At 41.4% G+C, this 12,578-nt stretch overlaps 1 protein-coding gene across 4 annotated transcripts in view; it reads left to right on the forward strand.

The window, feature by feature from the left end:
* The window catches only part of LOC149371875 (WD repeat-containing protein 48), a 55,923-nt gene that overhangs the window by 23,215 nt on the left and 20,130 nt on the right, over window positions 1–12,578 (forward strand). For all 4 annotated transcript variants that reach the window (XM_089566172.1, XM_089566173.1, XM_089566170.1 and 1 more), the window contains exons 9-16: window positions 975–1,040; window positions 2,958–3,045; window positions 6,281–6,378; window positions 7,280–7,387; window positions 9,496–9,592; window positions 10,204–10,281; window positions 10,766–10,856; window positions 12,453–12,567. In XM_089566172.1, coding sequence (XP_089422298.1) covers window positions 975–1,040; window positions 2,958–3,045; window positions 6,281–6,378; window positions 7,280–7,387; window positions 9,496–9,592; window positions 10,204–10,281; window positions 10,766–10,856; window positions 12,453–12,567 — 741 coding nt within the window. The remainder of the gene's footprint in view (window positions 1–974; window positions 1,041–2,957; window positions 3,046–6,280; window positions 6,379–7,279; window positions 7,388–9,495; window positions 9,593–10,203; window positions 10,282–10,765; window positions 10,857–12,452; window positions 12,568–12,578) is intronic.

The following is a 12,578-nucleotide window of genomic DNA, read 5'->3' on the forward strand; positions in this document are numbered from 1 at the left end:
GTTACTCAGTGCGTAATGAAGGAGAAGAGGGATGCTGAAAATGCGCAGATATATTTTTTGCAACCAAAGATTAAATAATCTTATGTAAAAAAATTAGCGCAAAAAACAAAGATAAAGGGCAATGGACCAGACACATGCGACAGTTAACTAGTGCTTGTTAGTCATCTCATGTGCCTTCTTCACTGTCTGTTATCTTTGTTTTTCGTGCTGATTTCGTTGCATAATGCACACCAACTAGCCCAACAGCACGCCCTTCTGAATTGAGTAATCCGGTATCACACATTTGCTCTGCACTCGCACTCTTTCAAATGCACCTGACCTGAGTTGCTTAGAAGTATGACTACTCCAAAGGCTGGTTGTGAACTTCAGATGAGACTACCATGAACTGCTGGTACAGCGTGACCACTTGCAAGGTTGTGGAATATTTCTTTCCTAAAGTAGTTTGTACTTTGTCTGCTAAATAAATCAGACTGGTACACTTAGGGTATATCATATTTCAAAACATGCAACACATGTGCCAAAGTGAAATTGAAATAATTTCTGAGACCTGCGAAAGATGTGGTACTATGTGCATGGGCACCTCTCTTACACTGCATGCTTGAGAGTAAATAGATAAGAAAGTGATATTAATAACTGTCAGACTTTCCGCCCTTCGTCACTTTGTGGAATTGACAGCAGCAGGTTTAACGCACCCACCTGCGACCACTTGAAGTGCACCTACTCCCAGACCCACCTGGACCTCGTGACCATGGGTGTAAAAACCTGGCTGAGTCACCTTTACAAGCAAGCCATTGTTAGGGCCAAGTGTACTGCAGAACACTTAACTGAGTATTTGTAAAATTCCACATATAGTTTGGGGCTATCACCCGTGGCTCTTATATGAGGAAGTTGTAAATTTTCTGGCATTCCTATTGTTTTGTTTTTCAAAACAGTGTCCTTGCATCGTGTTGGACATCTGCCGGTTCATTTTACAGATGACCCTTTGCAGTGAAACATCATCCCTGTGGGTTGCCACTACAGACTCGTCAATCAAAAACTGGGTGAGTGCACTTGTAAACTTGTGCTTAAACATCGCATTATTTTTCACTCTGTGCAGCTCAGTTGTGCCTGCATAAGATATTGCGCATTGTTGCTGGTATCCGGCTGCTGGTTGATGACACGCTCGTATAACACAGCAGTGTGCACGGTGTAATTATTTTGGGTCTTCTTTATTAATTTGCATCAGTATTGTCTAGTGCCTTTGTTTTATTTGTTGTTGCACCTCGGGTGTTGTTTGCTTGCTTACCTTCACTCCTAATTGCATTTTCACCTGGCCTTGGCCATCTTATTTGGGCTGCACATGTCAAAATATGTGGCGGTGTTAAGCTTTTGTAAACCGGATGTGCTTGTCTGTTATGTATGCAAATTTTAAAAATTAACACAAAAGCTCATTTCAGACTACTGAGGCAGCTTAAGGTATGACGCCACCTTTGAAAAATCGTTTTTTTGTAAAATGACATTTTTTCTTTTTTTATATTTCGGGAATCCCAAAACATTCGAAAATGTTTTGCAGCATGAATAATGTTCGTATCTTAATTTGTTCAAAAGTTATAGCCAACTTTCGAACAGGTGGTGTACAGTTCTGAAACCGAAACTGATATGGTTTGGTAACAGAAAATGATAACTCAGCGATAATCAGCGGCGTATATTGAAAATTTTCCTGTTTTGTTTTAGTCTGATATGTAAAAGATTATTCAAAGGCAATTTGTAAGGCTTCCTTTTTTTAAAACAATGCTTTAAATTTCCACAAGAGGGATGCAAGACGCTACAAGCGTCTCAGTTGTTTACTTTGCGCGCACTTCACGCTATCGCTTTGAATGGTACCGGATTCATCCTTCAATGATGGCAGCAGAAGTACAGCAGATATTTTGAGGGAAGCAGGCATCGAATCTGGCCATGACACTCTCGTAGCATGTTGCACCAGTGACCATTACCGTGTGACGAAGGACCAGCGTCAATCAACGGGCGAGGCAAAACATCTCCGCAAGAAAAGACGGGCAGCAACACATGCCAAAAGAGAGCTCGTGTCAGCTAAGGAGGGCCCTAGCTATGAACCTGGAGGATTTTAATTTCCTAGGGCATGATGATCTTGTTTCTACAAGGATTGAAAAACTTTAATCTTGTTTTTCTCAGAACTTTATTTCTCGCACTTTTGTGTTACGCAAACAGTGATAACTTCCAAATGCATAAATATTTTTCAATGAAACTTTGCAGGCTCGTTCCTTTGTTACTAGCCTGTGCAATGAACTAGGATAAATGAAATCGAATCGTGAGTTTTGATATAATCATGTTTTATGTCAAGGAATGTAGGCAAAAATGACACATTTTTTTGTTTTCTTTAGCATTTTTGCTATAACTTTTTTCTTAATTATCGCATGGCAAAGATCCTAGTTGGTTGCACAGTATGGTTAGTTGGCTAACGCTGTGCCGAAAAGTTTGCAATTCCTGCTCTTCATTCACCAGTTATGAATGTTTGCATAACAGCCATGTTTGGGCAATTTTTTGTGAATAATAAATGCCAGCATGGCTTTTTTCACTCTTTTGTGCTTTTGAATATCATATAAAATGGTGCTTTATAAGGTAAATGTGAAATAAAAATTTAATGCTCAAAATTTTAAAAAATTTTGAAAAAAGTGGCGTCATACCTTAAGCTAGTAACAAATGAAGATATGCAATTGCAGCTCACCTCCTGACATCCTCACCTCATTTCACATCACTTTATGCCCAAAAACTGTTGACGCATTGGTTAGCTGATCGCCTCGCATCAGGGGGAAAGAAAAACAATCATTAGGTTAGGGCTCAGGTGATGAAAAAAAAAAAAATGAGTCAAAGCTATAGGCAGCCTTTTTTTTCATGCATTCGTGGCCTTTGTGCAGTTTTTTTAAATGTTCTTTTCATGTCTACTCAAAATTGTGCAGCCTGTGAACAATCGATGCTCCCAACTTGAAGACTACGATGTTGACATACTGGTCCCACTCAGCCAGAAGCCACAGGCAGTTATCAAAGGTGAGCAGATAACATTGCTCGCAGCTTCTCACAGCACAACGACTATGCTGCTGTTACTTTTCATTTTATTTTTTTCTATTCATACCCTCAGGATATAAACATTACAGAAGGAAGTGGGTTAAGGGGGGACATGGGTCTTACAGCATTTTTTTTATTTACAGACCAAATGCAATGAAACTGCACAGACTTATTCAGTTTTTTCTGCTGATTTCAAATATGCAATTTGTTTATTTCTAGGCCAATTAGTTTCTGAGATATTAATATATATCATGCCATTGTCTGCTCAAACAATAGAAAAAAAATGGGCCACCAGAAATTTAATTTCAGTATGTGGATAGATACTACAATGTGTGAGGAATGCAACGCTGGAAGCAGTTTTCAGTTTTTTGTCCGTGTGGACAAATGGGCTTAAAAGTTAGTTTTCAAGTGAGTTAACCAGACATACAGTGCCAGAAAACACATGACACACATGAAACTAACTATAAGCCCATTTGTCCACACGGACAAAAAAACTGAAAACTGCTTCCAGCGTTGCATTCCTCACACATTGTAGTATCTACCTACATACTGAAATTAAATTTCTGGTAGCCCATTTTTTTTCTATTGTTTCAGCAGACAATGGCATGATATATATTAATATCTCAGGAACTAATTGGCCTAGAAATAAACTTATTGCATATTTGAAATCAGCAGAAAAAACTGAATACGTCTGTGTAGTTTCATTGCATTTGGCCGGTAAATAAAAAAAATGCTCAAAGACCCATGTCCCCCCTTAAATATAATGATATATATAAACACCGCAAGAATGCTCCTAAGCGTGCATTACATACAGGAGGATGAAAGTGTGTAGCCTAATAAGGAATTTTTATTTGTGTTGTCACATGTAAAAGTACACAGAGTGGCAAAAATATATATGAAACACACAAAGAAAGTGATTCCATTTATAGAGTAATAAAGATTGCTAGCATACTGTATATTGTGTACAGCCGACTGAAATAATGAACGTTGGGTGATCATTGCAACAAAGGAGGGAAGGCAATTCCACTCTATACATGTATGGGGAGTGAATGAATCGGTGAATGTTTTATTATTACTTGTAATTGTGCCAGCTTTGTGAATGTGGTCTACTTAGTGTTGTGGTTGAAGATTTGGAAAGCTGTATCAAACCGAGAATTCAGTAACGGATTGAAGAGCTCAAAACTTAAGGCAGCACTGCTTGCAATCCACTGCATTCTTTTGATCACCATTCTTGTCCTCGACCTCTCATTTTACCAGCATGTTTTCTTTATGTTTTAGCTGCTTCCAAGAACTTGCAATCAGGAGCAGACTTTTCAGCCTGACACTGATTTAGGGACACTAGAGGAGGGAAATGCATGCGGGGCCATCCAGAATATAGGTGGTATACACTGGTGCACAGCTGCGTTGCGGCGTGGCCGGCTGTCATGCTTCGGGTGCACATAGCAGACAAACTTCTGCTACGCAAGCATGTTTTTGTGCGTCACATTGCTGCTTGGAATCCACGTGCATCAGAGATTCGGCTCGCAGTCGCCGAACACAATAGCCATACGCAACTACGTCGTAAACGAACACCACTTCGACTGAGCAGCTGCGCTTGTTAGCACTGTTCAGGCCAATCGAACAGGAGCAGCGACAAAGATTGGTCATGGGTTGGGTTCCCCTCGATTCAGGGATCAGAGCTTGGGTAGTGTTCAATGACAGTGGAGCTTTCGTGAAACCAGTGTGCCACATGTAGTTCAGGCACATTCACAGGGAAGGGATCGGTGATCTGGCCACTCGCTATGGCATCTGCGGTGCCTGATCACGCTGGGTAAATCTCTGAGAAAATGCGCCGATTCTGTCTTGTGTGGAAGTCCTCTACACATAATGTATAGACATTACCGAACTTGAAAAGTCTTGTTGCCACATTGGAGGAGTCTTTTTTTTTGCACAAGTGTGATCGTTGGTTGTCACAACGGCTTCTCAAGAGGCAGCAAACTGGGCGGTAGTTGTTCACTGTTGCACTGTGCCCCATGTTGACAGAATTCGATGTGAGTACGTGGTAGTCAACATTTGATAGTCCGCACTTCATCAGTGTCATGTCTCTCATTCATATCGGCTGCTGACAACACAGTGCACGATGCAGAAATTAGCGTGCTCTTTTGGTAGGGATCAGGTTGCTGCACCACTCGTGAGCCTGCAGTATCACCCTGATACAAGCGCAGATTTCACATTGTCCATGACAAGAAGACGTGCTTGGATGGCCAAGGCTCCACCAAGAACGATGCAGATGCCCCAAGAATTTATTTCAAGATCTAAGCCAGCACGAGGTCACATCCTTTCATTCAGCTTTTAAGCAGGCTTCGGTGGTCATCCCGCGCTTTTTTGGAATGCACTCCATCTAAAAGTTCACAGGTCACCCTAAGATTAAAACCTGAAGCATTGTATCAAGGTCAGATACGTAGGTCACAAATCAAGGGTTGTGCATAGATACGCAGTCTACAGTTAGGCAAGGAGCACCGCAGACGCACCGCAGCTATCAAGTGGCCGGGTCACCGATCCCTTCCCTGTAAATGTATCTGTACTACATGCGGCCCATCTGTTTCACGGAAGTGCTGCTGTCACTGACCACTATTCAAGCTTCGATCCCATTGTCGAGGGGAACCCAACCTGTGCCCAACTTTAGTCACTTTGCGGCTATGCCCACTTCTCGAGCAGCGCTAGCAAGCGCAGCTGCTTAATCGAAGTGGCGTTCATTTATGGTGAAGTTTGCTATCATGCCCTGCAACTACCTGCTGAATCTGCGATGTACGCGGATTACAGGCAGCAATCTGAATGCAACACATGAAGAAAACATGCTTGCGGAGCAGTAGTTCGTCTGCATTGTGCACACCAAACATAGCAGCCAGTGGCAATACACCACGGCACCGTGGCGTGGCTGTGGCCCGGTGTGCACCACCTACATGGCAGCTTGCACAGCAGGGGTAATTTAAAGCAACACAGCACCTCAACATGGTAATGATCAGGATTCACCTTGTTCATCTGCTAGAATGCATGTCTGTTTCTAGCCTTGCAAGCAGAAGATGCGTGCTAAAAGCTAAAGTTAAGCGCATCGTTCTGCCACTATTTTTCCTCTTGCTTGCCACTTGAGCTGCAGGCTCAGTCAACTCAACTCATGCAGACGTAAGAAAAATGAGCTCTGTTGTGCATATGATACGAGTGCCCTTTTCTTATTCAGGCAACCCCAGTATCAGGCACTATGCGGTCCTCAACGACAAGCGCCATGTTCTCACAAAGGACACTTCCAACAACGTGGCCGTGTGGGATGTGCTCAATGTGAGTCCCACAGTGGCTTTCAAAGGACATAGTACATGCGACAGCGTTTGAAAGTACATATTTTTACGCTGTTCTGTTAAATGGGGAAGAAGGTCTAAAAAAAATTTATTGGCGACATTACAAGTATGTATTCTTCTGGGAACATGTACTTTTATGTGCTGATTCTAAGTTTGTCATTTAATTTCATATAAAACAAATACTTATGCACTTTGTAACAAGTTATGTGGTGTTTATGTTGTGAGCTTTTGCAAAATTTGGCTGCAGTGAACTTGCTAAAGTGAACTTGCAGAGAACTTGGTTTCTCCTGACGTCAAAGGATTCAGTAAAAAAAAAAAAAGTTCATTCCACCTATCAAAGAACTTGAGTTATAAGGTTTTGAAGTTGCCTCTTTGGAAACTGGGAAAAAAAAAAAAAAATTCCCGTTTCTGAAGTGGCAACTTCAGTACTCAAGTTCTTTCATAGGCTGGATAATAATTCTTCCCTTATTTCGGGGAAACCAATAGCATGCATTTTATAGCAAGGTCCTTGTAACAAAATTTCCTAAAATCTGACTACAAAAACATTACATAACATATTGCACAGTGCATAAAGACTTGTTTTACGTGAAATTAAATGACATACTTACTTACATGCGCTGCCGCCGCTTTCGCATGCAGGCAAACATCGTGTTCTATTTTTTTCCTCTATACGATGAGAATTTCTATAAAAAGTGTTTTTCATTCATACGAAAATGACAAGAGCCGGCACAAAATTCATTACAGAAACAAAAGAGTGAGTGCTTGTTCTGTTTCCGCTATGTGTTTGTGTGCTTGCACGAACATTTCACTACAAGCATATATAATTAACCCATCAATGGGTCCTTCCTGGTTTTTATTCTGTGCATTCTTGCTTCCTGTGTCAGGCCTGTAAAGTGGAAGATCTTGGCACAGTTGACTTTGAGGCTGAAGTCAAAAAGCGCTTCAAAATGGTGTACATTCCCAACTGGTTTTCGGTTGACCTCAAAACAGGCGTAAGTACCTTGCTGTGTGTTGCATGAGCAGCTTTTTTTTGCCTGGAAAGTGCTTAGCTGTTCAGTTTGTTGTTCACAGTGTAGGAAACATGAATTTTGTGCATAAAAACTGAGGCTTACCTTTTCTGATGGGCTTCTAGGCAGGCAATGTTGCGTGAAATTTGTTCAAAGCAATTTCATACTTGCTTCTGGTCCTTGCTCTGGCATCGGTGTTACAGGGACATTGGGAAACACTGCATCTAACTTTTACTCTTGGTGAAAATTGATTCTATGGATGGCTCTTTCTGTCTATTTTGATTTTGTCCTGCTGCGGAAGGCATTTTTGTAGCTGGGAAAATTGGTTTTAAAAATTGAATGTTTTTTCACCCACCACTTTATTCAAACTCATGATGTCAAGACTGAAAAGGACTCCGTGATCTCCGTTTGGAAGTGAATAGAAGTTTAGTCTAGCCTCGGGGATCCACACAAGAAGACTGCCATGATGCATTGCAGTTTACTTGTGGGAAACAGATGGTGGTGGAGATACCCGTTTATCTTTTTATGACCTTTCTTGCCTAAAAAAGAGCGCTCTGTTTTCAGTTGAAGTAGTATCTTTGTTATTAAAACTTGGAACCTAATGATACAGGCCAACTTCAATTTGTCCTCTACATGAGATGTGCTGTTGTGCACTACCATGGTTGTCTGCAAAAGCAAGGCCTGGCAGCCCGACTCATATAAACTGCCCAGCATGCACAAAAAATTTTGTTAACTGCACGCATGTGGACGGAAAAGTTGTGTTGAGAGCCGTATCAAAACTTGGTGTGTTTTCTGACTTTTGATTTGATGATCTTTTGTGGCACGCAGTCTGCTGGTCTGGCAGACCCCAGCGTGGCCAACACAGGTCATGGTCTGTTCTGACATGAGCGCATGTTGAATGCCACCTGCTGTGCCAGTATGGCAGTTGATCGATCGCCAGCCATGTTGAGGCACCTTGCGTGCCACGGCACTGGGCCCCATTCTCTCAGCAGTCACAGTGAAAACTTATTGCTACAAAAAGGGGGCACACTTGATTGTTAGCATTGCTTATATGCACTGTTATGACGACTGCTGGGTCAACAGGCACCTCGCACAGAAGAAGAAAAAGAAGGAAAGCATTAAGGGGGGACGAGGGTCTTAAAACTGACCTTTTTATTTGTGGCCAAAATCTTATAAAATTTTGAACACAGATGTGTTTTTCTCTTCTGATTTCAAAAATGTAGCCATAATTGAGCTGGTGGTCTTATATCAAAAGTTATCTTGAATTCTAGAGTGTAATTGGGTAATTTCTTACGCAGCTTTAATGAACTTTCTCATTGCATTTTGTTGCTTTTAATTGCATGAATTGATAGCCAGCAAATTCCCATACCCGATGACATTCTTACTTTTTTTGTTTAGGCCACGTATAAATAGCAATTTACAATTAGCTTAACGAGTTGCAGTGTAAAATACTGTGACCTTTTGCTCTCAACGTAGTATATCAGGATGGCATGCCTTTAGAGAAAAACGAAGAATGTCACCGGGTATGGGAACTCTCTTGCTGTCAATTCATGTAAATAAGAGCAACAAAATGCAATGAGAAAGTTCATTAAAGCTGGGCAAGAAATTACCTAATCACATTCTAGACTTTGTAAGATCTAAGACCACCAGCTCAATTATGATTACATATTTGGAACCAGAAGAGAAAAACACATCTGTGTGCAGAATTTCATGAGATTCTAGCCATAAATAGAAAAGTTAGCATTAAGACCCTTGTCCCCCCTTAAAAGCTGATGCGTGGCCCCTTCAGACACATTGCCTGTTTAAAAATTGCTGGGAAACTGTGCAGTTCATTTCTGGCATCACAAACAGCTGGCCACAAATTAGCAGCTTACAGGGGCTTTGGAAATACCTTAACTGTCACAAGTCTCAGCCTTAGTGTGAGCAAACGCATGTTGTGCTTGCATGCATTGGGCGTGTGCATTGTTGTGGACATCCAACAGACTATGCGTGTCAATGCACCAGTGCAGTAAATGTGCCTGCAACTCTTACTGTGCCTTTTGTCATTCATTTTGCAAATAGCATTGCATGCTGTCTTTTTATTCTTCTGCCAGATGTTGTGCATTCACCTAGATGACCCAGATTGCTTTGCAGCCTGGGTTTCTATCAAAGAGGCTGGCTTGGGCCCTTCTGATGGTCCTGATCCTAAGGGTGAGTGCCCACGGACTGGGAGTGCATTGTCCATGCAGCAGCATTGTTCCTCCCTTTTTTCTTTACATTGTCTTTGTGGCTATATATAATGAAAATGGTCGGTGTCACCACTACCTGCTATTTACCAGGCATTTATTACCCGAAGTTGTACCACATCCACTATTTGCCAGTGTTGAGGACTTTCTTTTTTGACTGGCTTGTGGGTTTTTTGTGTGTGTAGTCATTTATTCGCTCACCTGTCTGTTCTCTGCCTGCTGATTTCATTGTTTGTTCATTCAATCATACTTTTACAATCAGGCTTGAGTTTTGTGTATCATGAAACTGGGAACTTCAGCGCTCACATAGAACTCTATTCTAAGAGGAGGCAAATGAGCAGAACAGCAGCAGAAAGTAAGGTGGGATGAGGAAAAGAAATGAAATAAAGGATTGCGGTGGGTAAGCTGGCTCAGCTTGTGGTGCCAGGATGGAGTTTATCCAATTGGAGGTCTGTGGAGGAGGCCTTTGTCTTGCAGTGGACGTAGTTAGGCTGATGATGTATTTGATGCTGACATATGTGTTGCACCTGTCATTTAGGTTTCTTTTGTTTGTTTGTTTTTCCACTGCTGCGCCAGTCAACCTGGGAGCCCTGGTGCTTCAAGCTTTACTTGAGAACTGGACAATTCACAGAAACGAGGGAGAACCCGAAAATGGTGCGTTTTTTTTTATCAAAGGTGGCTGTCACAACCAGTTACGGTTAAGGGACAGGGACAAATTGGGCAGCACACTGTGCTTGCAGGAGACATTCTTGAGGAAAACTGTGACACTGTTACTTCTCTCTCTTGCCTGGGTTTCTATTTGTACTTGTAAACAGGTATTGCATAGCTGGGACCTCTTTTCTTTTTAGACGTTTATCTTTTTCTGTTAAATCCAGTTGTGTGCTCAGAAAACAGTAATGGGCAGTGCACATTTTATGTCTTGCATAGCATGCTAGCTCACACTTTGTTCACAGCCAGTGTGAGAGCAGCTTTTTTTTTTTTTTATTGTGTGTAACTGGAAGACAAGTTCAAAAATTCTTAATGGTTACCTATTTTCCAAGTAAGTTTATACGTCGTATAATGAAGGCCCGTACCAGTTTAACTGTGATGCGAGAAGTAGATCTGCTAGTGAGTGCACTCCTTCTGTCTTGTTGCCCAGGTCCTGTTGCGCCCATGATGAATGGCGGGGACAGGCAGAAACCTGCCAATGGGTACTTCAGTGTTCCAGAGCACACTCCGGTCACCTTCGGGTGAGTGCCTTTCACCAGGGAAGATGACTGGTGATCGTTTTAACCATTTCCTAAGTCAACCGTAGATAAGTCACAAGCCCATGAGGACTACGTTGTTGCAAGGAAATCGCAAAAACGGCACATTTTGAACATTTTGATCCAAGCACATATACAATGAAAAATCTACAGATAGCTTTATAAACACCTGCCCATCAAAAATTAATGTTTTCTGAGTTGTCTGACAAAGTTTGTAGGGCTGCAAGAAACTTATACAGTAAACTCTCGTTAATGCAAACTTCAAGGGACCAGAGATTTTCGTTAAAATTATCATTAGTGCACCTTAATGTGATTCAAGACTGAATGTAATTTGCTGTATCGATATCTATCCATACGAATAGTATTTTGTGTCTATTTCTCTATCCAAATGTAACTTTATGCTTTAGCACAACAGAAAGAATGGGTGAAAGTCAGCGATAAGTTTGTTTACTGGAATCTGGCTGAAAGAGGTTATGAATAATGCGCTGGTTTCTCATTAGAGTAAAAAAAAAACTCAAGGGATGAAAAAAAGGTCCAAAACATCTAAACGGCGAAAAGTTGAAGGGCTACAGAAAACTTCCTGAAACTGTATTGCATCATAGCAAATTTAAACGATGAAACAATGAGCAGTGGTCGTCTGCTTTTAAGTGAAAAACTGCGCGGCAGCGACAATTTTTTCGCAATTCCGTCATATTGAAGTGCATGCCCACTGTTGTGAATACCAAAGCGGAACTGCTTCAGTGACTCAGTAGCAGTGAAGCCTCCTTACACGTGATGGTGTCCGTGTAAGGAGGCTTCGCCACACAATGAGCAGCTCGTAATGAGCACACATTGTCGACACACAGGACCATGCGGACCGAGGCGAGGGGAACACATGTTTGTGCAGCGAGACGCCTTCTAAAAGGGGGAAAAAAAAAGTGCCAGTGGCACGCCAACCAAAATTTTGAAATTTGTTTGAATTAACCAAAAGTACAAATTATCAGTGTGAATTATCGCCAGTCTACTGTATTTATAATTTGGGTCTTTGAGGAGTATGCTTTTACTGCCTCCTTGAATTTGATTTACTACTTGCTAAAGGGACAAGAAACACATTTTCATTTGAGGAAGCTGTCACTACCATTAGGTAATTGAGCACAATTTATAAAAAAAAAAAAAAGATCTGAAGTGGTCGTGCAGATCTGGTGCACATGGTATGAAATAGTTAAGTTGTGTGTCAATAATTTTCACATCCATAAGCTTGTTTGTTTTCCAAAAAGTTGTTGGCTTAGTCCACAGTATAATTCACAGTAAACTTTGCTGGCTTTTAATCTTAGGAGTTGAATACGAATTCTATAAGTATTATGTTAAGCTGAAAAAAATATTACTGTACAATACTGAAAATGCTGCAAAATATAATGCACAGACTTAAGTTTGCACGGCCTTTTGTTTTTAATTTTTGGGATCTCTGACAAGTCCAGAGTAGCATACTTGGCCAGGTTGATCTTGAACGCGTACTTTTCAGGCTGCGCTCATTCAGCCTAAATCTTCCAAAATTTTTTCAAGAAAGATTTGGCATTGCTTAAACCACCTTTTGCATTGCAGCGAAGTCGGAGGGCGAACACTGTTAAGGTTCCTGGTCGGGGATGCTGGCCGAGATGCGGAGGAGTCATTACTTCAAGAGACAATCCCACCGTGGGCGCTTGATGTTGTGATGTCTGTGAGTTCCAT

Source organism: Amblyomma mixtum, chromosome 1 (assembly GCF_055824585.1).
Source record: "Amblyomma mixtum isolate Tamu chromosome 1, ASM5582458v1, whole genome shotgun sequence".
Lineage (NCBI taxonomy): Eukaryota > Metazoa > Arthropoda > Arachnida > Ixodida > Ixodidae > Amblyomma > Amblyomma mixtum.